This window comes from Protopterus annectens, chromosome 9.part0, assembly GCF_019279795.1.
Source record: "Protopterus annectens isolate FY-2018-M chromosome 9.part0, PAN1.0, whole genome shotgun sequence".
Taxonomy (NCBI): Eukaryota; Metazoa; Chordata; order Ceratodontiformes; family Protopteridae; genus Protopterus; species Protopterus annectens.
The window spans coordinates 498622351-498647350 of NC_056743.1; the positions used below are offsets into that span (position 1 = coordinate 498622351).

The following is a 25000-nucleotide window of genomic DNA, read 5'->3' on the forward strand; positions in this document are numbered from 1 at the left end:
AGCATTGTACACTTCATGCTTCTGTCTGTTACTATCAGGTGTTTTCATTCCAGATTTGTAGTTTGTGCTAGGAGGGCAATAAATAAAAGTGTAAATTAAGTGATCACTGAAATTCCCCTACTATTTGCCTGTAGAACTGCATTTTGTGATCAAGCATCATACATTGAAATGGATTCATAGTGTGTAGAATCTAACCAGAAAATGAAATGAATGGTTAAATCAAGAAAAGAAAGAAAATTACAATGGAGAAAAAGTAGACTGTGTGTGTGTGTTATTTCTACTTTGTCACACTGCTGTATCTTTTGGTATCCTAACTCTAAGGTACTGTTGCCTAGGGTAATGAGGTTACTTTTTACACCCAATTTTTTTTGCGTTCTGTAAACATTACTTATTTTCAGGATGCTCCAGTTAACTGAAATGGCAGTTGGTAAATGGGTTCATGATGGCTTGATGAAACCATCGTATCCCAGTTGAACATGCAGAGTCCTGGATTAGCTGTGGATGGAGGGATGACCGTCGTGTATCCCATCAACACTCTTATACATAAGTAGCCTGACACTTAAAATTCTGTGTTGATTATTGGTCAGTCTCCCGTGGGGGGGTGTTCATTCAGTAATAAGATGATGCCCTCGGCAGTGGCCATGTGCACTTCAGCTAAGAGGAATATAAAAAAATCTTAAGGTTGGTTTTATTTAATAGTTGTAATATTAAGATAATGATTTTAGCTAAGTTTTGGAAAGCATTTTTACTTTTTATATTTAAATGCTGAATGACATGATCAGTGCTGAATTTTAGCTGCAGTAGACTGTCTAGGGAGTATTCTTGGTACGCCATTTGAAAACAAGAAGCAAGACAAGTACTTAAGGAATATTGAGTTTATTTAGTTTACTGATTTGGAGAAAACTGTTGGCCGAGATTGAGAGTAAGCCTGTGAGTGTTGTACCTTTACAAAAAAAAATGTTGAGATGCATACTTCACAATATCAGATACATCTGTAGGATCATTTACAAACCCTTTTTTTTGTTGTTAAGGTTTGAAAGATGTCCTGTCCACAGAAGTGCCCTGAATGTGGATCTTGTGAAATAGTGGATAGCACACACTATTCAGAGAGTCATGTGGTTTGTTCGGACTGTGGTTTTGTGCTAAGTGAAGGCTTGATTACAACTACCATTTCTGAGGAAGCTAATTTGCATGGTAAGCCATTTAAATGTAATTATGCGGGACTGTGGCATGTTTGACTTTAACTTTAGTATTAAATGCTTAACTACTAAACTGGGTTGTTGGTGACATTTCACAGGCTTTCATTTTTTCACCAAGAGCTATTTATAAGTTTTCCAGTCAGTTATTTAGTTTAACTAATGTGCTTGCTACAGTATATTAACTCATTCACTGCGGAGCAGCTCAGAAAATGCTGCTTGATTACTTCCACCATAGGAATAACAGTGTAGCCTGAGCTTATTTTCAGATAATCCATTTGTAATACCATACGGAAAACAAATGTTCATAACTCTTTAACCATAAGAGCTACACTAAAAATGTAAATGTGAAAGTTATTCAGACGCTGACCTTTCCAACAGTATAAATGTTGATAGTGTATATGCAACTCATTATTAAATATTTGCCAAGGATTGCTGATATTGTGCAAATTTTGTACCTTTTTGGTACAACAAATCATAATATCTTGGTGAATGTACCATGTAGACCCATACAATTTGTAATTAATGTGTTTGTATGAATGTTAGCTTTAAAATGATACCTTAACCATTACTGTGTGATGCCCCGTTATGGAGATATTCAGAAATATGATTAATATTTCTCATAATTGATAAAGCATAATATCTCCTCACCTGTAACAGAGACTACATATCTGTGTACAAGTTGTGTGGCTCATTGTCTGCTTCAAAATGATGCCTCATTTGTGTCGTCCCATGCTCCCTTGCAAAGATATCGGCATAATAATGAGAAATATTGTAAATGTATAATTTTCATTATCCTACAAGACTAAACTGTGATATCTGTGCATTTGTACATCATACAGACAGTTCTTTTACCATGTTGTAAGGAGTAACACTGTCTTCAAAATGAGGTATCACTTGGCACAGTTGCATGCTCCCTGGCAAAGTTATTTACTAAAATTAAAAAAAACTCAATTTCCATAACCTAAGTGTTAAAGTGTGATATCTGTAGATGTGTACAGAATACTGACACCGTTCTTTTATCAAATTGTAAGGACTAAAACTGTCTTCAAAATGAGGTACAACTTGGGACAGTTACAGGTTCCCTAGCAAACTTATTTACTAAAATATGAAAACAATCATAATTTCTATAGGACACAAAATACATCTGTACAGTTCTGCACACAGTCCTTTTTCCATCCTGTAACTAATACTGCCTTCAACATAAAGTATTACTTACCTGATGACATGTTCCCTTATAAAAGTGATTTAGCAAAATATTAAAAAATATAATTCTCATAACCATGGTCCCAAACAAACTGTGATATCTGGACATGTGTACAGCATACAGATACAGTTCTTTTTATATCTTGCAAGTACTAATATTGTCTTCAAAATGAGCTGCTACTTAGCAAGCTGACATGTTCCCCAACGACATTATTCACCAAATATGAAATAGAATTCTCTTAACTGAAGTCCTAAACATAATGTGATATCTGTATATTTGTCCAGCATACAGACACAGTTCTTTTTCCATCCTGTAGCTAATTCTGCCTTCAAAATGAAGTATTACTTACCCTGATGACATGTTCCCTGACAAAGGTGTTTAGCACAATAGGAAAAGAAATCCTAGCTCTCTTAACCATTATTGTAACCAAACTGTGATGTGTGCAGGATGGTTATTGACATATTCTGTTGTGCATGGTACTCTCCTCAAACAGTTCTTACTCAGCATTTTCACCATCTCCCTACCACACTTATTTGCCCAACTAAGAAAAATATAATTTACGTAATTCATAATCAAATGATTATCTGTACCTGTGCATGGCGTACAGATGGTTCTTTGTCAATATGAAGATGAAGTGTTACTCGGCATGTGTACAAGTTCCCTAGCAGTTCTTTTCCTTTGTCTTCAGTAGTGGCAATGGTGTTCATAAAATATAACAATAGAATTTCTTACCATACTGGTCCTACTTGGTCATGGCTGTTGTCCATTCGTTTTCAGTAGCTGCATGTTACTAATGTATCATGTATAGCTGTCATCACGCCATTGTGGTCAGTCATGAACAACGCAATGCCATCCTCAGTTAGGTGCACGCCATCGCTTCTGTCAAGGTGAACATCATCTGCAGCAATTTTGTCATGGCAGATTGCTGATCCACTGACCGTGTGCATCAAGCCATGCATGAACCCATTCTGTAAATGTCTGGTCTTGGCCACTGCCCCATTAACTGTTTTCCATATCTGTTGAGGAATTGCATCAGACCACACAAAATGACAACATGGTCACCACAACTGCAGGCATTCAAAAATGGTTCTGATTTCAAACCATAGCCTTCTGAGTGGGTGAGTGATGACATTCCCTCCAGAGTGCAGCACAAGAATGTCGGACTCAGGGTAGATCGAACACTTCTCTTCCAACAACTGCAGGAGTTCACTCCAATGTATCCAGTATACCTTAACACTAGATGTGGGGAAGCTGAATTAGTGGTTTTCACTTCGGGAGGCATGCCTGGCAGCCCAGTGAATGTAAGAATGGCCACACACCCACACTCACTTGTTCTACTTGTCAAGCCATGTCATTGTCACAAGGTGGGCGCACCTGCACAGGAAAGAAATGCAAACAGGTTACTACTGATATCGGAGAGATGTATTGGAAGACTACATATATATGTATATCAATAGTGTTACCTGGTTAGCTCACCCAAATCTTCACTCCTATCCACAGTGGCACTATTCTTTTCATAAGGTACATAACCAGTGATGACTATTAACATATACGTACCTACCACCCTTGACAATACCAGATGACTCGCACAGTGATGCAGTTGGAGATAATCACCTACAGCTCGACTCCCCTCCTTGTTGGTAAAGGGGGTTGTTTCCCCCTTGTTTGTTGATGTACCAAACCAGTGACATATTGTCCATTTGGATAGCAATTATTCCTAGAGGAGGGAGTTCTGAAAGGCATGCAACCCTAAAAAGATGTTCTCCTCTCCAAGACATTTATATGCATATTGCTCTTTTCTGGGGATCATATAACCACAATGCGGACTTTACTGTGCATCAAATTGTACAAGTGTTAGAAACTGGTGGGTGATGGCTTCAAATGACATTACATAGACAAAAGTCCAAATCTGTGTTGTGCATTTATTAATGTGATAACAACCTCTACTCAACAGTGACAGCTGCTGAGAGTTTTACCTGAAAAGTGATGATTCGGTGCTATAGTGGAACTGCACTTATTGCTAATGTGATAATGATCTGCATTTCATCACTTGAAAGTTATGCAGGCTCAGACACGGGTGATAATTGCTGCACATTACCTTTTGAGTAGGCATTCATTATAATTCAGTAGAAATAGTATAACACTTTGGGTATTACTGAGCCTTTCCTCCTCCCACCTAATTTCCACACATGACTAACAAAGCCAGGAAAATGCCTAACATTATATGGTAGCTACATGCTGGTAGTAGTCGGCAAGTAATAACCTTTACCTCACTCAGGCAACTACAAAGCCAGGAAAATGCCTAAAATGATATGGTAGCTGCATGCTGGTAGTAGTCAGCAAGTAATAACCTTTACCTCACTCAGGCAACTACTAAGTATAAATAGAAATACAATAATACAAGCAGAAATGGCAAACTTATCTGGTTCATCTGTGCAAGTATTAGTCCAAAAAGTAGAAATTCAAGTTCTCGCCTAACCATCCCTCTGGTTACAATAACGCACAGCACTGTTGTTATCCATCATTCCAACATTTCTTCAGACATGTTTCAGTGTTCCTCAATACAGTATGTGCATGTTGTTAATGGATAATAAATGATTCTTGAAAGCTGGATACATAAACGAAAAATTATAATAACCATCAGTGAAACCTGAGCTAAGGATAGCTATGCTTGTTGCACCGTATCTTTCCTACAATTTTCTACCAAGTAGATCAGCTGAGAGAGCATGGCATGGCACCTTGCAGTCAGCCAGTGAACCAGTTGTCTGTGTTGTGTATGCATAAGTACCAAAGTGACAAACTGTTTTGCCCACCAATCACTTCAGCAGTCTGACCATGTATGCCCAAGCACTTCCCTGGTACACAAATGAATTAATTCCCCTGAATGACCATTCTGTAACGGTTCTTGGTGTGTACATGCACCAAAATTAGGCGTTCACCCAAGTCACCCCTTTCAAAAAGCAGTGTAACATGCCAAGACAGAGACGGAGAGAAGCTAGCATTCCATTCGGTGTTTTTCCAACATATAAACACATACATGTATTTATTATATCGCCTCATTGAGTTCCCTTTGTAGTTTCATTAGTTTAACATATTACTACGTCATCGTAATGTATACTGTTTGTTCATTTTATAGAATTATGAATGCCTAAGGAAACAAATGAAGGGTGAAGAGTTAATATTCTGCACACAAACAGAAAGGTGATGACAGGTTTTAGTCCTTGGGTGTACACTACTTTACCCCTTACAAAAACACAATATAACCCCAGAGTTGTTTTCAAATGCTCCATTTTTATAAGACATACTGAATTATGATTGAAAATACCATGACATTACAACACAGACTGCTTCCTTTCCTTTGCATCAGTCACTGGTACAGAAGTCATTCTTCTGAAATGGTTCAGGTCAGACATCCAAGCATTGTCAATATCTTTTTCACTAAAACATGTCCACAATTTGGAGGAAAACCCCCTTTCCAATATTATAGAATTACTGGAGACTTTTGTACCTCAAATCATTTAGAGCTACAGTACCACACTTTCCTACCAGTTCTCTTTTCCATGGTTAACTACACTAGGAAAATATGCACAGAAATTAATGTAAAAGGTAAACTAAATGCTTTACACTTTTCCCCAAGCAACATCTTCATTAGTATGTCCAGGTATACACATGCACCAAAATGAAGCATTTCACCAAACAGCCCTTCAGTAACATTTTCTAGTATGTGCAACCACCAAAATGAACACTTCACCCAAGTGATCCCTTCAAATCACCAAAATTAAACTCTTCCTCAAATGAAACTTCAGTAACATTTACTAGTCTGTACAACCACCAAAATGAAGCATTCACCCAAGCGACCCCTTCAATAAAATCTATGCACAAACACCGGAATGAAAGATTTCCCCAAAATGACCATTCAGTAACATTTCCTGGTATGTACAAGCAACAAAATGAAACATTAACCAAAGCGAACCCCTTATATGCAGGTAGATAGTAGCTGCACATTACCTGTTGAGTAGACATTCATTATATTCTCTTCTGCTTTCATGCATGCAGTCACTCACAGATGCAGACAGCAGTGCGCACGCACAATTTTTGTAGTCTGACGGTGTATTTTACACTAGCTGAACAGCAAAAGTGCTGCGTAGTGAGTGCAGAATAATGTATCAACAGACATCCCTACTGTCATAGTGCATCTTGCATACCTCTCAACTGTACAGATTTTCACAGAATGTCCAGATTTTTGCCTCATTTTGGAATGTGTACTGTACAATTGTGATTTTCTGCTGTATTAGTGGCAAATCATTAAAGATTGAAGTTAAAATATAATGACAGACACCATATGGATGTTGGAGAATTTCAGGTATTATCCTTTTTTTGTCCTTTCCATTCTGCTTCCCCATCTGATACGTAGCAATGAATGCTGAGGATTCAAGAAACTTCAGATACCTCTCCCTTGATGACCTTAGGACGGGTATTTTGCCTGCCCTTGTATTGTTGACCCTGACACACTGACATCTAAATTGTTTTCCCTTTACTTTCAAGTCCTATCAGATTTGTGGTTGGCAGTCTTGTCACTTCATGTGCTTGATATCTGCTTTCTTCTCTTTACTGCAGCATAGCAGGGCATCTCCTTGAGTATTTGGCATGCCATCATGATTTAAATGAGTCAATTGGAAATTGCTTCTGAACCTTGATGTGAGGATGTGCTTTAGCAGGGGAACATTTGTTGTGGAACAGGATCCAATTTCATTTAAGGCTGTCTTCATTTCTGCTAAATGCTATACTAACAGTGTTTAAAGGCAGATGTTGGTGTGTTCCCATGATCTTGTATGTGACCTTTACTGCATTTTGTGATAAGAGCTTAGGCTTTCACTAGGTTCTTGTTCACGTTCTGATACAGAGCCTTTAGAGCCTATTTAGAGCTTATTGACCATGCCAGGATATTATTTAGGGGAGCTGATATTTAGTACAGTACTCTTTCAGGTCTTTTAGGCAAATCACCTTACTAGGACCTTGGTTAGTGTACTGATGGCAGGGTCTTCTAAGACAGTTGCCATGCCAAGACTTTGAGTGCTGTTTCAGGATCTTTTGAGCAGATTGCTTTGCTCACCACTCACTTCTAGGGCTTCAGTGTGTCTAATGGAACCAGAATTTGTTTCAACCTCAGGCTTGCACACACAAACAAAATGCTAGCAAGAGGGTCTACACACAAAATGCCAGCCAGAGGGTTTCATATTCGCAGCACGTACAGTTATTTATCCATTCTCACACACACGTACTCTGCTTTCACGTATGCCCTGCTCACTCTCTCATACACACATACACAGTCTCTTCTGCATTCACACACAGACATTTTGCTTTCATGCATACACTTTTCATTCTTTGATGCACTGCTCACTCAGTCGCACACATTCTCTTCTGCATTCGTACACACATACATTGTGCTTCCACGCACGCACTTGTTCTTTCTCATGCATTGCTCACTCTAACTTATGCACACAATCTTCTGCATTCATACTCCTTCCTTCCACTCATTCACTCACACACATGCAGACACATACACATTTTTCTTTTTGGTTCAGTACCAAAGGAAGCCTAGTGGTTGGGGACTACTGCAATATTGGCAAACGCTACAGGTCAACAGTCCAGATTTCTCTCTCATATTTTCCGTCTTCTCTGCTTGAAACTGCCTACTGCATATGATTGATGTTCACTAAATAATGCCCTACATTTGACTTTCCAACCTCACACTTACTAGGGCTGAGGCAATGCAAGCAAGCAGAAAAGCACTTGTTGCCAGAACAAAGTGTTTGTGCCGGCCAAAACTTAAACTAGTCCATATGGTTGTGAATGTCGGGAGAGGTTGAGAGGTATAGTCTGTAGGTTCGGGGAACATCTTTAGCTGCTGCTGCTGCCATTTTTTGCATCACTCTGACTTCACACTGTCTCTCTCTGACACACACAGTCTGAAATTTCCCATTTAGTCACTCGCAGACAGTCTTATCTAAACTCACAAACGCACATACATTCTGCTGTCATGCACGTACCACTCATTCTCTCATGCATGGCTAACTCTCTCTCACACACGTCTGTCATACATGCAGTCTCATCTGCATTCACAAACACATATACAGTCTGCTTTCACGCACGCACCAATTATTCTGTCATGCATTGCTCACTCAGTAAACCAAGAATTAGAATCCACACTAAAAAGAAATGTGAAATCTAATCTTTCCTCACAAACAGAAATCACAAAATGCAAAACGAAGCAGTATCTCCTGTATTCCAGACTCACAAACTGGCAGCCAGATGAAAATGGATGTCCTGTCCAAATAAACTGCAGGATCCAGTAGCAATAACGTCTGAAAATATCAGAAAAATGAAAGGGAATTGCTACTGCTGAACCTTGTATTTATTTGGACAGATCAAAGAAAACTTAGATTGTGGGTGGAGGTGTTTTGCAAGTAGCGGCTTGACATGGAACAATCCGATTGGCTGCCACCACTTGCTCCTTGAAATATATAGAGAATCTGCATACTAAGACTACTTGTATATACAGCCGATTTTCTCTAAAAAGTTAAATATGAACATCCTGTAACTCCACACTGAAAAGTAAGTTGAGAAATAACTGCAAAAGTTCAGGTACCTTTTCAACTTATTTTTTAACAGTGGAGTTACAATACAGGTGTCAAGTTAGAAGTGCTTGTGGAAGGTCTCAGCTGTAACTGCATGCAATTGCTACAGTCGCACAGCACGCTCGGATGTAAGCACAGAGGCACTGTGAGTCAATACTTGAGGTTAATGAATGTCTGGACCACATCATACCCCCTTCTGTTATAATGATTTGCTGAACATTTATAACTCATAGGTGTCTACTAGGCTAATGGCCCTAGGGCCTTTACAAGCCTAGCCCATGGAAGTGCCCTGGCATTGTGCCGCCGTCGTTGGTTCCCAGTGCCTCTCAAATAGAGCCACTGGAGTGATCCAGGAGTGAACATTTGTATTTCCCATCCATTCAAGATTTCGCTTGAAGAGGGCTAGTGAGGTGCTCTGCTTGACATGTATGGGAAGTCTATTCCAGAGCATGGGCAGTCTGTGGGTTATGAAACTGTCCCTCCAGCATGTTCTGTTGATTAGATCTTGTGAAGTAGTGGATAGTTCTGTGTTTAAAAATGGACAGCATTTAGCAGTTTTATATATTTTCGATATTAGTGGGAATTCCGTATCCCCACATCTGGTGTGAGGTAATCTCTGTAACAGGACTAAGGCTGACATGCATTAGGTTGGCTTTGATTATAAAAGCTTCCCCCATACCATCTTAGTCATAATGTACCTCTGTGCCATTTTTTCTAGATTGATTGTAGCACTTCAGCCTCTGATCAGAGTTAGTGTTTGTAAACTCTGGTTCTTAAAGTTTTTGTTGGCACTTAATCTTCCTGTGCCCTGTAAGCTACTTTATAGTATTTATGGAAATGTCCCTACTTTTGTGCATTTATTCAGTTAAAGAATAAGATCTTTCTCATTTTTTATTGCTTTTCCGTTATTTTCTTTTGCTTGCTGGTTTCTGGCTAGGTAGTACAAATGGAACATTATTTCTCCATTAAAAAAATTATCCATAGAAATAGGGCCACCTTTCAGTGTTTAGTCACAGCACTGTTGATCCCCCCCCCCCCTAAAAAAAAAAAGATTGCCTGATGTAAACCAGTGCCTTTGTCTCCATTTTCTGATTGTAAGACTAGAATGACCTTGTTTCAGTAGTAGTCTGGCAGATCTGTGTCCTCTAGTGGTGCACTTCTCTAAAGGTGGGAACCTTTTCAGATATAGTATCCAATGAACGTGTCTAAAATAATTAACTCCTGCCCTACATCTCCTGCCACCTCTGTCAGTTGAGGATGAAGAAACTACTATTTTTTCCTTCCTGTTCTGCTGTAGGCAGGGATAACTATGTTGCTCTTCTGTGCTTAGATCCAGCAAACCTTTTGGTCCTTATTGAAATTTCTTGTTTCCAGCTTCAAGCCTGTCTGCTTTTATCAGTGCTATAGCAGATGATGCCAGTGTCTCTGCATTACTCTTGTCAGAATTGTCTTTGTCTCTGGCTTCAGCATCAGTGATTCATTACCATCCTTACAAATGCATATTGTCCTCTTAGGCTGTGTACCTCTTTGCTGATTCCTTCAGTGTGTGTGCTAACCTAGTTCCACATTTGCCATCACCGAGGTCCAGTTCCTGTTCAGCAACCACTGAGTGGTGGTAATCCCATGGACATCTTTGCCATGGTTTCTTCTATTTCCCTTTACTGTTGTGGTTGTTGCATGTAGTATGCTTACAGATTAATACTGAGCCCTCAACCATGCTGTCTGTTATACAGCAGGACAGTGAAACCTAAGGCTTTTTGTACCCTGCCTCCATGATGATTCTTGAACACTTGCCCTTTTGCTGTTGGGTTCACCCCCCCCCCCAACGCTCAAGGAAGGTGACTTGCAGGAGGAGGCACCCTACCATTTCCCCCTACTATTTCCTTTTACCTTGTTGGTTTCTGTGAGGAGGACTGACTTCCACCATCTCTCATGAAGAGCCAATGTGGGATGAGTTTTGAAAATGAGATGCAGGATGGTCTACTGACCAATGTCCTTCCTACAAAGGTTGCTGCAAGAGACCTTTTGGTTAACACGGCAGTTTTCCTAAGTAGTCTGTCCATTGGTGTACATGCCTCAAAGGTGGTTGCCTATGAGCTTGAAAATGCCAGTCTGGTGGTGGGTCATGTGCCCAGAAAAGCTGACTGGATCCAATGGTTTCCAAAAGTGGAAGTTTTCGATTAGCCATACCAAAGATGGAGACTTAATGGCTTTGACTTTTGGGGGCCTAGTGGTCCATCCATTGGGTAGTCTGGCAGGTGTGTGCCTCTCAACTTTTTCTGAGAGAAATTTTGTTGCAAACACATCCTGCCAAACTGAACTTTACCTGAAATGCACTAGTCACTACCATAGCTGATTGATTGGGCCTATTTAAGAAGCTTTATCCCAGTTGGCTACTGTTTCGTACCATCACAGACTTTATGATGCTGACATAATGCTCCCTCAGGACTACAGGATACAATTTTAATTTTACCTGGCACGCCTAGTTAATGCTTACATGTTTTGCTAATGACATTTTTTAACTTTATTATTTTTTTTTTTGACAAAAGACACAAAGTTTTACGAGCACAAACTGAGTTTTGCTGTATGAACCTCTAAGCCTCAGCTGCCTTGGCTCTACTTTATCAGGATGCAGGGGAGACTGAACAAATTTGATTCACATGTGGAGCAGTTCTGGGAGTAACTTGTACAATGGACCATGTGCGTCATGACTGCTTCCAGAATGAGCCTCTACTCTCTGGCACCATCTGGTCATGGTCTATCTGTGGGTGATCAGTTACAGCCTTCAAGCCTTGCCAAATGTACCACTGTGGTGGTAGATAGGTGTTGGTCTACCTTCCTGCTTGGAACTTTGACCAAGGACAGGTGGATTTAGACGGCAATATCTAGAGGGTGCACAATTCCTTTCCTTACTTGGCCATGTGCATAATTGTTTGCCTTGGAGGAGAGGCCATCCAGTGAGAGATGGTTGTGGTTGGCAAAATCAAGCTCGCCTACCTTTGAGAATGGTGTTGACATAGTCCTACTGTAAGAATGCTTACTGAGGGAAAGGCCGAGTAATGCTGTTTAGGATTTTGGGAGACTGGCTTTCCCAAAAGTGTGTGCCTTCTAGCTGCACATTTTAGGTGTGCTTTTAACACTGGGCCACGGATTACAGAAACTGCACATTGCTTTCCTGCTGATGGTGAGGGATGTGCTAAAAGCTTAAAAGAAACTTCTGTCCCTTGCTGCATATCGAAGGCATTTACGAAAATATGAAAGTGATCAACAGCAGCTCTATTCTCCAGATTAATATGTATATTTAGTGTGTGCTTTGGAAGTGCACGCTTTGCTTAAGGGCAGTACTAAACCCGTCATTTCAAATCATGGTCCTTATTAGGCACTGTTTTTATTTTGTGCAATACATTGAGAGTTTCAGAATAATTGCATACACTTTAGAAATGCTTCTGGTAATTGAGCAGCTAAGTTGTAGGATATTTTCTAAGTTTTATTTTACTTGAGCAGGGTTGAAATGAATGGAACTCAAATGCAGTCAAAATCTCTTTAGTACAAGAGTTGTACAGTGGCTTTTAACGTGGGTTTGCTAAACCAAAGTAGTATTACATTTTCCCTGAGTGAGTTTCTTCTCCTTTCCTCCTGTTATTTCCCTTCTAATATCTGAAGTTAAGTTTATTTAATGTTTGTGTTACTTGATGCTGTAGATATGGCAGACATCTGTGGTTTGTTTGTGTCTTTCGGCTTTTCCTGGTTAGGGGTCGCCACAGTGTAACTCCGGTCTGCTAATTGGTAGTTGATTTTTACATGCCGAGTTACCAGCACTGCCGCACAACCTTCAACGAAGGTACGCCCATTCACGCATGTCTCCACGCAGAAGACGTTCTAGCTGAGAATCTAACTGGACAGCGTCTTACTGTGAGGCAACAACGCTACCGCAGCACTTGTAGTAAATATGCATCATGTACATAAGTTTTTGTTTCAGTGGTCCTTGCTGTTTACATGAGGTCCTTTGATACCATGCACACTTTTGAACTTTACTCCTCTTCACAAAGTTTCTTGTGCTTGCTTTGATGATTTGTTGGAGAATGTACAGTGGTGTATTTGTTTAAGCTTGCTGTATTTTGATATTTAGATGAATTTCACAAATGGCAATATTTTTTGAATGTCTTAAGTGATACGTGTGTTGTACTTTTTTTTTTTTCCCCCCTTTCAGAGGTGAAGTATACCAAAAGCACTGAACACGAGCACCCTAGCAAGAGCAAAATACGTGGTAAGCCTCTTTTACCTGAATGTGTTCTTGTTCCTTGTCCCTTCCTGTTGAGTTCATTGTTACTTCAGTTATCTGAAATGTGCTATATACTACATGGATATTACTTTCTCAGCAATTCAGAATTGTCCACCTGCTTTTGTAGCACACACCAGAATGGCAAACCTTGCTTAATCACAGCAACCTTAACTGTACAATTCTGTTTTTCTTGGTTACCCTGTTAACTGTTTGAATCTCCTGAATTATTTTGCAACACTGGGGAAAAGTATACGAGAACTGACATCTGAAGACTTTCTCCTAATGGAGCAGCTTGTGCAGGAGCTTTCTGTGAGATGCTGAGGTTGACGAGCTCGTGCTCTAATATGTACATGTTTCCTAGCTTTCCTTCAGAATGCTGTATTATGTTATAGGTTCATAGATAGGTACTAGGCTATCGGCCCTAGGGCCCATATAAGCCTAGCCAAAAAAATGTACCCTGGCTTTCGCCACCCAAGAAAATTATTTTCCTGTGCCCCTGTCGAGCAGAGCCACAGAAGTGAACCCAGGGGTGAATTTCCCATTTCCCATCCAGTCATCAAGATTTTTCTTGAAGAATGCTAATCAGGAGCTCTGTGTGACAGTCGGTTCCAGAGTATGGGAAGTCTCTGGGACAGGAATCTGTCCCTCCAGCATGTTCTGTTTATTGTGGTGACAAGGTTTAGGTCCCTACAAGTAGCATGCTTGCTGTAGTTCATGTTTCCTAGCTTTCCTTCAGGATGCTGTATTATGTTATCTACAAGTAGCATGCTTGCTCTAGTTCATGTTTCTTAGCTTTCCTTCAGAATGCTGTATTAGGTTATCTTACAAGTAGCATGCTTGCTCTAGTTAATGTTTCCTAGCTTTACTTCAGGATGCTATATTAGGTTATCTACAGTAGCATGCTTGCTCTAGTTCATGTTTCCTAGCTTTCGGTTCATGGGTAGGTACTAGGCTATCGGCCCTAGGGCTCATACAAGCCTAGCCAAAAAATGTACCCTGGCTTTCGCCACCCAAGAAAATTATTTTCCTGTGCCCCTGTCGAGCAGAGCCATAGAAGTGATACCCGGGGTGAATTTCCCATTTCCCGTCCAATCATCAAGATTTTTCTTGAAGAGTGCTAATGAGGAGCTCTGTTTGACATAGGTAGTCTGTTCCAGTGTATGGGAAGTCTCTGGGACAGGAATCTGTCCCTCCAGCATGGTCTGTTTATTGTGGTGACAAGGTTTAGGTCCCTACAAGTAGCATGCTTGCTGTAGTTCATGTTTCCTAGCTTTCCTTCAGGATGCCGTATTATTTCATCTACAAGTAGCATGCTTGCTCTAGTTGATGTTTCCTAGCTTTCCTTCAGGATGCTGTATTAGGTTATGTAGTAGGAGCCGATCGCCCAGTCTCAAACCAGCTTCTCCTGAGAGGAGATCGCATTCTCCACCCCTGTCCTCCAAATCCTCCAGGACCCTTTCGGATGTGGATGTTGATGGGGTGGTTCAGAGGCTCCTCCAGTCACCGGTTTTGGCAAAATTGTTCGGCTCCAGCCCAGTCTGCTCCAGAGCCCTTCTAGTCTTCGATCATTCCTCCTCCGAGTGCATCTCTATCTTCGGAGCCGGAGTGTTCCGCGCCGAGTGATGTTTCTAGGCAGTCTCCATCGGTACCGGCATCGGCTCCGACTCAGTCGGCTCCGTCCTCTGAGTTCGGGACTCGGGATTCTTCGGTCGGGCCCGAGGGGGACATCTCGGGGCTAATTTCGGTTCCGAGCCTCCCTCTCGGTGCATCGGCTCGGGGAACTGTGACCCCCCGTCATGGCCTCGGAGACTGGTCGCTCCTCTGGGGGGGGGGGGGCCTTCGAGGCTATGCGGACTGTGCTGGCCAGATTGTCAGCTACATCAGGCGGGTCAGTCACTCTCTCTCCCACCACTCTGGTGAGAGCTTCAGATCACAACCCATCCATGGACAGCAGAGCACCAGGGCCTAGGGATACCCCCACGAGTGGTCCCCAAATTTCTGAGGGCCCTTCAGAGTTCATGCCTGAGAAGCCCCCCAGAAAGAAAATGTGCAAGAGGAAACACACAGACTCCCGAGATGAGTCCCTCACCTCTGATACTGACCTCGAAGAATCGGAGGGGTCCCCCAAGTCATCCTCTGATGTTTCCTTCTCCGATATCCTGGAGATACTGAAGCAGAGGTGACTGGCCTTCCAAAGCCCCTTCCGAGGAGGAGTCTGTATTCCTTAAGGCTTTTGGTGCTCAACCCTCCACCTCCTGGGTGTCTCCACCCTTCAAACTTCTTGACCTGATTTGTTGAAGAGTGTGGGAGAACCCTGATTCTGTGGAGCCCGTGCCCAGGCATCCCAACAAATTTCTTTCAGCCCCCCAGGGCGAAGAGTTTCTGTCTAAAGGAGTCCCTGTAGATGCCATGGTGGTGGCAGCAGCCACCCAGAAGAAAGTAGCAGAGTCTTCTTCATCCGTCCATCCTTCTAACAAGGAGTCTAGGACCATGGATCGGTACGGGAAGCATACCCTTTCGTCAGCAACCTTTACATTACGGTCGCTGAATTATCTGTCTCACTTCACTCGGCTCCAGAGGGATCTCCTCAGAGTTAGGAGATACTCTTACGGGTAACGTTCCTGAGGCAGTGGCTCAGACGGTTAATGCCCAGGTCTCTACCCTCAACTCCATTGTCAACTCATCCATGCGGCTCATTTCGTATGCAGCCGAGGGAGCGAGTAGGGCAGCAAGCTCAGGGGTTGTCCTTGGAAGGCAAGCCTGGCTATGCCTGTGTGACTTTGCGGAGGCCTTCAAGTCTTCCTTCACTGACGACTCCTTTGATGGTTCCTCCTTGTTTAGGACCAAAGTGAAAGACACCCTCACCAGGTGCGAGCAAGAGGGAAAGAACCTGTCTGCCGTAGGGGTCCGTTTTTCCCTTCCTTCTAGGCCTTATCCCAAGGCTCGGTGGGGGGGAAGATGTGGTTCAAGAAATCAGTTTTTTTCCTGCCGCACAAGGTGAACCCCCCTCCAGAGGCAGGGGAGGAGGGGTTACTCAGAGAGATGTCGCCCCAGAAGCAGAGGGGGCCCCCGCAATTCGGGAGACCGTGATTCCTTTCGTGGTTCTCCATACTCTCATTCCTGAGGGTGTGCCCCACTGTGCTTGTCCGGAGCCAGTAGGGGTCTAATTTCCTTATATCCGGAAGCCTGGGAAAGCATTTCCCAGGACTAATGGGTACTATGGATAATTTCCGGAGGTTCTGTCATTCCGTTTTCATCAGAACAACCCCCCGCCAATCAGAAAAATCCCAGACATACCACCCAGTCAAAGGGATCAAGCAGCCTCCGAGGTCTCACAGCTGCTAAGAAAAGGAGCCATCCAACGTGTCCCCTCAGACCAAATCGGATTAGGGACTTACTCAAGATTCTTTTTGGTGCCGAAAAGAATAGGGGACCTGAGACCCATACTAGATCTCCACCAACTGAACAACTCCGTACACAAGTCCAAGTTCCGTATGGTCACACTACAATCGATTCTCCCATTGTTGGGAGAGGAGGTATGGATGTGCTCCATCGACCTCAAGGATTCTTACTACCATGTAAAAATGGACAGAGCATCCAGGAGTCACCTACGCTTCGGCTGGGATCCAGTCATTTCCACTTTCGAGCCCTGCCCTTTGGTCTCACCACAGCCCCCAGGGTGTTCACCAAGTGTATGGCGGTGGTGACAGCTCACTTGAGATGTCAGGGATTCCAGGTGTTTCCGTATCTGGACGACTGGCTCCTTACCGCCCCCCACCAGGCATCAACTAGTTCAAACCAGGGACGTTACCATCAGTCTGTCACCAGTTGTGTATAACAATAAATTGGGAAAAATCTGCCTTATTGCCCTCGGTGTGTTACCTTTATAGGAGCAGAATTAGACACCATTCGAATGCGAGCATTTTTACCGCAGGAAAGGATCAGAGTATTACAACAGATACACATGCTGATGCCCCTGAGACAAGCGAAGGCAAGATGGGTTCTCCATCTCCTGGGGACCATGGCAGCAGCAATCATGTTGGTCCCTCTAGCGAGATTACACATGATAATTCTCCAGTGGCTCCTTTTTGTTCAATGGTCTCTCCAAAGACTTCCACTATCTCATCCCATCTTACGGACAGATGCAAGCAGGACCTCAGTTGGTGGCTGTGCACCAACAATTTGGACGGGGGAAAGCCCTTCGTTCCACCCATCCTGGTTGCCACTGTGACCACGGACACCTCCCAGATAGGGGGGGGCATTAACTTGGCAGGACAGTCCCAAGGCACGTAGCAAGAGCACGAGATACATACATGTGCATATAAACATCCTAGAGATGAGAGCAGTGCTTCTTGCGTTGCAGGCACTTCAGAGTGTTCTTCCTGTAGGGACGATTGCGATACACTCAGACATGTCAGTAGTGTGGTATCTAAAGCAAGGGGGAACCAGGTCTTACCCTCTGTGCAGAGAGGCCATGCGATTGTGGCATTGGGCAGTAACTTCCCAACGGTTTCTGGTGGCAACGCACATTTCGGGGAAGTCCAACGTGATGGTGGACAGACTAAAAAGAGCTATCCTGATGCCTTACGAGTGGTCTCTGAATCGCCTGGTTGCAATGCGAATCTTCAGCAGATGGGGTCAGCCTTGCTGCGACCTTTTTGCCAGCCCCCTCAATGCGAAATGCAGCAGCTACTTCACGCTGATCCCCCCACAGGGGGAGTCACCCAGGGACGCTCTGGTTCACGATTGGCTCTCCGGTCTGCTTTATGCTTTCACTCCGTTTCCCTTGCTGTCAAAGGTGATTTAGAAAGCGCAGTCCTTGGGAAGCAGAATGATTCTGATTTCTTCACACTGGCCTCGCCAAGTTTGGTTCCCCTTTCTTCAGCATTTCACTGTGGACACTCCTTGGACTCTGAAACCTCAACCAGATTTACTGACACACATGGGACAGTTCCACCCCTCCCTGATGACCCTCCGGTTGACAGCCTGGCTACTCCACTTCCATCGTTAGTCAGACTTCATAATTTCTCTTCGGAAGTGGTTCATATATTATCGTCCTCTCATAAAGCATCCACTAGGAAGATTTATTATAGTAAGTGGAAAAGGTTTTCTATCTGGGCACATTCCAGAGGCATTGATCCTTACACAGCTGCAATAGTTTCAGTTCTGGAGTTTTTGTCTGCTTTTCCATCAGGGTTCCACAGCAGCCACCATTAAAGTTAAACTGGCGGCGATCTGTAATTTCCACGTAGCGAATGAGTCTAGTCTCATGACGCATAGACTATGCAAGACATTCCTGAAAGGTACTCTGTTGCTCCCTCCCCGGTGTCCGAACCTATCATGCCCTGGGATCTCAATTTTGTTCTACAAGCCCTTACTTTACCACCTTTTGAGCCTGCCGCTGCCTGTGATTTGAAATTCTTGACCTGGAAAACAGCCTTCTTAACAGCAATCACTTCAGCAAGGCGAGTTTCAGAAATTCAAGCCCTCTCTATCAAACCTCCATATTTAGTCTTCCATAAAGATAGGGTCTCCCTCAGACCAAATCCCTTGTTCCTTCCTAAAGTGGCTTCAGTGTCTAACCTAAATCAGTCCATTGAGTTGCCTGTTTTCTTTCCCCACTTTTCTAACAAGGCAGAATTTAGATTTCACCAGTTGGATGTACATAGACAATTACGCTTCTGTCTACACCGAACTAAAGATATCCGGAAGTCGGACCAACTTTTTTCGTTTCTTTTTCGGAAAACCGAATGGGTTCCCCAGTATCCAGGGTCACACTGTCTAGATGGATATCTAGTTGTATCTCTTTCATCTATCAAGCAGGAGGTAAAGATCTGCCATTTCCAGTCAAGGCTCACTCTACTCTAGCTGTTTCCACATCCACAGCTTATCAACCCAGATTGTCAATGGATGATATATGTGCTGCAGCTACTTGGGCTTCTCTTCACACATTTGTTTCTCATTACAAATTGGACGTGGTCTCCAGGGGCAGGTCTTCCTTTGGCTCCACAGTTCTCAGGAGTATTTTCCTATGAGCCACCTAGGATGTAGGTGCCAGGAATGCTGTCCCATTGGTAAGAATGTAGGCGAGGTAGGACTACATAACATCAAGAAGTTATGTACTCACCATAACGTTCGATGTATGTAGTCCATCTTGCCTCACATTCTTACTTGCCCTCCCACCTTCCCCCTTCTTGGAGGATTTGGAGGTTAGGTTGTCATCTGCAGAGTTCCCTTGCTTAGCTTATTCTTTATCTGGATGTGATGTGTGCATGGAGTATAAATGAGTTTCGCAGCAAACTAGATCTGGGGATATGGAGCAGTGCACCATGGGATACCTGCTTAGCCCAGCCAATGAAAGACTTCGAGCTAGTAAACTCGGCCGAGTCGGAGCAGATATTCTGCTCCAAACCCACGGGTAAGAATGTGAGGCGAGATGGACTACATACATTGAACATTATGGTGAGTACATAACTTCTTGTTTTGGGTGATTACATTGTTTTTAGATTAACCTAGCAGTTAAGGAGGTTATTGCCATCTTGCGTAAACTAAATTTGGTAATCCTTCCAGCTCCATAATTATTTTGACACTCAAATATTTATCAAAGAATACCTAGTCTGGGACACCACAAAGAGCGAGGTTTTTGCTCAGATGCTGTGCTTGTATCTTTGCATTCTAACTACACTGTACTAAAGTTGAGTGTTGTGCCCACTTCAGCAGTCCTAGACCAGTTGTCCAAAACTTGACAGTAAATCTATTCAAATAACTGAAAAGTAAAAGCTATAAGTATACTGAAAATTAACTGCTTTTCAGGCAGCTGGTGATTAGTACAGACAGCACAACATTAATGTCGAAATATGAACCAGGTCTATTCAGCTTTGTACAAATACATTATAGGTCTGACACTTGACTAATATACAGCCAGGGCATTTGCCAGGTTAAGCTTTTTGATGTATTTTTTCAGCTGGGAGGTAAATTACTGACTTTATAGATCATTACTAGGCTAATGACCCAAGGGGCCGTTTTAAGCCTAGCCACATTTTCCCGAAAGAATGACTAAAAAGAAGAAAAAAAAAGGACCCTTGCACATACTGGGAGCTGAACCTGAGTCACCTAGCTGAAAACCAGGAATCCTAACTGGTAGACCATATTGAGCATCCCACTCGTATGGGAAGCACTTGCCAGCAGGTTGCTTTGAAACTTTTGTTCTGTCATTTCTCACTATGGTATGGCAGATAAATGCCTTTAATTGCGCTGGTACATTGTATATTTTCACTTAAGTTAAAAAGCAAGACACTTAGTGTGTGGAGGTTAAATTGTGGTGTGATTTTTATTTATTTTTTTATTTTTATTAATGAATCTGACAATCCTGCTTGTATTTAGTCTGCCTGTGATCATAGTATTGTATGACCAGCTTTTAAGACTGAATCTGTTTGCCTGAAGGATACTTTTAATTCCCAACAGTGAATTCTTGTCTGTTCATGTCCCACAGTTTTTAAAGTAAGCTGGAAGACAAAGTAGAAGAAAATCCATGTCTAAATTTTATTTCTTGGACTGCAGCACAAGAACTCCAGCCTCTGAATCCTCTGGTACCTGGACTCTTATATTAGTACTAAAATTGGCATATATGCTCAAAGTGCAATCCCTTAGTCCAGGTCTTCCTCAAAGGCACCTACACTTGAAGATCCCTCCAACCATGCATTTTTCCTGCCTATTACTTGGATTCTCTGAGGGTTACTGTTTTCTAGTAGCTCCTAGCTAAAAGGGTACTCTTCCCAGCCCATATACTTAGGCTATCAGTCTAAATAGCGTTAACAGAAGCATGCAATAACTAGTGCTGAATATCTGTGTCATGCACATACATGTTTCTTTTTCAAGTCAGGTGCTCTGCCAACATTTGCTGATGTAGGGAATGATAGCACCTCTAAAAATCATGTAAGAACAAAAGCAGGACAAAAGGTGGGTATACTGAAATGATTAACCATTGGTGACCTGTCCTGTTAGGGGTGTTAGCGAGGTCTTTACAAAGATCACCTTTTGCAGAAAGTGTCTTGGTACGTTAACCTTAATCAGCTGTATTAAGACACTTGTTCCTACCATGACTAGAAAGATACATTTGTTGGCATATTGCTACATTCTGTAGTAGCACTATATATGTTAAGCTGAGGGGGGGGGGGTAGGTATTGCGCAGTGTAAACATCTTGAGTTCTTTGACTTTGTAACCAGAATAGTAGGCACAAAAAGGGCTGACTTTGTAACCAGAATAGTAGGCACAAAAAGGGCTGGGGACATGCCCTTAAATTTTTAGGACCATTGCTTATAAGTGGTGCAGAAAAGGCTATTTGTATTGGGATGGTTCTCATCAGTGTCCATATAAGCAATTTGTGCAGAAGGTCTTGAAAGAAGTTTCCCTTTTTTTTTTTTTTAACTTGTATGAATACTTGCAGAATAGAGTTGTGCTACTCTGGTTCATAGACTGCCACTTGTGTCTTCCTGGTATACCAAAATAGCCATGTATTTAAATCATTAGAAAGTTGGCACTCTACATAGCTTAATACTTAAAGCCACCTGTACCAAATTGGAACCATCCTGAAGTACTAGAATGCTTTTCTGTGAAACTGCAGTCCTTAAAATGTTGTAGCATGACAGTAAGTCTGAAAATAGAAAACCAAACCAATTTAAGTAAAGTGTTTGTCTGAAAAACCTTGTGCGGTATGATTGTTTTGTAATTTGTATTGCAGGGAAACACTTAAGATGGGACGTTCTGTTCTTGTACAAGTCCGATCAGTCCATATGTTTTCAACTGTCTAGAAACTGGCTACATGTATACTTGTTTTTACTGACAGTGATTTCAAGGAACTCTTGTATTCTACTTTTTTTTACAGAACACCTACTTATTTGACTGTCCATCATTCTGTCAATATGTTAATCAAAGTATAGTTTATGATGCCTAAATCCTTTATGCCTTTAGTGCTAGGGGTTGGTTTTCAAAATAATTTTTTTTCATGTCCCAGGTATCAAGCGCACAATTGTTTATTGGCTACTTGCTTTTTTATTTCTGGTGCTCTAGTCATTTGTGCCATATAGGACTTCAGCTGTAAAACTGTGACACGTGGCAGCAAGAATAAAAACGTAGTAGGTGACACTAAAAAAATAAAGTAACCTGTAACAAAATATCTGGTAAATTGGGGGGGGGGGCAGTGTATGACCTGGTGCTGTCAGTATGAGGAAGCAGCAAAGCCTGGTGGGTACTCGTGTATGACTGCATATAAAATGATATTTTTAGACCTTTATTGCCATTCATAAACCTGTAATAACTCATTAAGAGTTCTGAGCAGTTCTTGTATAATTTCTGAAGTTTAAGATCACATGAGACTGGTGGAAATCTCTATAGTTAAGATAGAAGGGAGTCTAATTCAGGTGAGATCTTTACAAAAAATATACAGAAAGTATATTTTGTGGTGATGCATTTGTGCTCCATTTTGAGCTTTAATGTAAAACGAGATGGATTACTTGAGAGATGTATAAAAAAATTACATTTTGCAGGGTTGTAGGCTAAGAAACACTGAAATATTAGTAATGCATCACCATTTAGTTGAGTGTGGTAAAATGTGGACTTCCTTTGTAGGGTTACTGTACTGGATTTGTGAACTGAACTGTAATAAGCGCTGTAAATGGGTGCTTAGTTTTGTTACAGTTCAGGCTAGAATGTCCTTTTAATAACATTTAGCTTTTGCCGAAAGCCTGGCCATCCTTTCCAAGTTGATTTGATTCAGTGGGATGCTTACAAAAATTTGAATATTCTGATCCATTTGCAGACTAGAGAGATGATTTGCAGTGGCTATCCTCTCGCTATTTATTTCTGCTTTAAATTGATGGCTTCTCTAACTTTCTAATTTTTATAGGTTGCTGCTCCTATTAACTTGTTGCTTTTGATAGAAGGGTTTTCCTTCACTGAAGTGCTACAGCTGCCTGTCAAAGCAGGCTGAAAACAAAGCAAGCAGGCCAACTCTAGAGTTTCCAGAATGCAAAGTATGCTTTCAGCATGCCTAATGTTTATTTCCTAAACAGTCTTTAGCACCATTGTCCCTTTATCTGGCTCAAAGTATAGGTTAGACAAATGTTATTTTGCTAATGACATCTCCCTTAGTCATTTTTGTGAAATTGGTTCTTCAATCTATCCCGGTATAAAAGTTTTGTTTGCCTAGTGTGCGTTTGTGTGAACATTTTAAGCAGCCACAAATGTGTTCTTTTAGCTGTATAGGCTTTGCATGCTCTCTTGCTGCTATTGACAGCTTGGTATTTTTGTTCCCCAACTCTTAAAAAAAAACTCATTTTAGGGCATTGTCTAGCATATTTGCTGGAGTTTACAATATATTTGCTTTTCTAGTTTTATACAAATATTTTCTGCTTAACTTTTACACTGTCCATTACTATTCATTTAGCTGTCTGCCTGTGGTGTGCACTGCATAGTCCTGCTGCTCTCTTACAGAGGAGTAAACAAACATTTCACTGCATTGACTAGTATAAATTATGACTTTCACCATATCTGTACTGTGCCTATAATTTTAACTCTTTTCATGATTGCACCCCCCCCCCCCGAGTTAAATTTTTAAAAATACATTTCTGTATTAGATTTTAACAGCAATAAAACAGAAAATACATGAGCTATAACATCTAATCACCATTTGTTTAAACTTTCAAAAAGCAAACAAAAACATACAATAAACTAATTACAGTGGTGTCTGTAAATTAAAATTCATATAGTTTTCTCCATTTTTAACTTTAAAAATTAAGTAATTTATCTGAAAGGTCCTTAAAATTTTAACCAAGTATTATGGTATGAATATATTTTGGATCTCATTTTTATTGTTGCCAAGTCATATTGACCGACATCAATGGCAGTATTTGTTTAAAGTATGAGTGGAGTCTTTTGTCAAGTTCATAGTGATGATCTTTCTTGCAATGGTTAAAATACTCCAAAGAAGTGAATAATTCTTGTGATTTAATTTCAGCAGGAATTGGTGTGCGAAATAAAACCAACAATTTAGACAAAGCAGCCTGTAACAGAAACTCTGTACTTTCCCAGAAAGGTTTTATAATGTCCCAATCACAAAACGCATCTCTAGCATCTTCTTTCTTGTGTACTTTTTAAATACATTTTATATACATAAGTTTAATTTTATTTAGTGTAATGTTCTATGTCGGTGTAAATCTCCATTCTAAAGAAATAATGGGTCTCTCTGCCGATATTAACAATAACTTTCACTTGGATTATTTTTATTTATAAGTTGAAAATGATCCCAATATTTTTTTCATTTTGTAACATTTATTTTTATATGTTTGTCAGCCAGTTTAAATAGAAATTCAGTGGATATGGGAATTTCATTTTTTTACTGATCGTAATAAAATTTATTTAATGCAAATTGTCTACAAATTTGTGTCTAACCACCTTTATTTATCTGTTTCATCCTCTGTCTATAAACTGATGCCAAAAAATTAAATCACTTTACAAAGAAAGTTGGTAGAATGCTCACAATTTTCAGTATATGCTCTGGGAAATATTAAATAAACTTAAAAGGGTTATTAATAACCATTTTATTTTATTTTCAGCAAAATCTTTTATCAACCATTGAAAACTATTAGCTTGTGTTTGATTATGCTGTATTAAGATTGT

At 41.3% G+C, this 25000-nt stretch overlaps 1 protein-coding gene across 7 annotated transcripts in view; it reads left to right on the forward strand.

Annotated features, from left to right (window-relative positions):
* Nucleotides 1-25000, forward strand: part of BRF2 (BRF2 RNA polymerase III transcription initiation factor subunit) — a 163923-nt gene that overhangs the window by 12073 nt on the left and 126850 nt on the right. For 6 of the 7 annotated variants that reach the window (XM_044083053.1, XM_044083049.1, XM_044083055.1 and 3 more), the window contains exons 2-3: nt 1032-1194; nt 13252-13308. In XM_044083053.1, the coding sequence (XP_043938988.1) occupies nt 1041-1194; nt 13252-13308 (211 nt within the window). In that variant the 5' untranslated portion in view covers nt 1032-1040. Of the gene's footprint in view, nt 1-827; nt 931-1031; nt 1195-13251; nt 13309-25000 lie in introns of those variants that run through there. The other variant, XM_044083056.1, reaches the window with a different exon arrangement.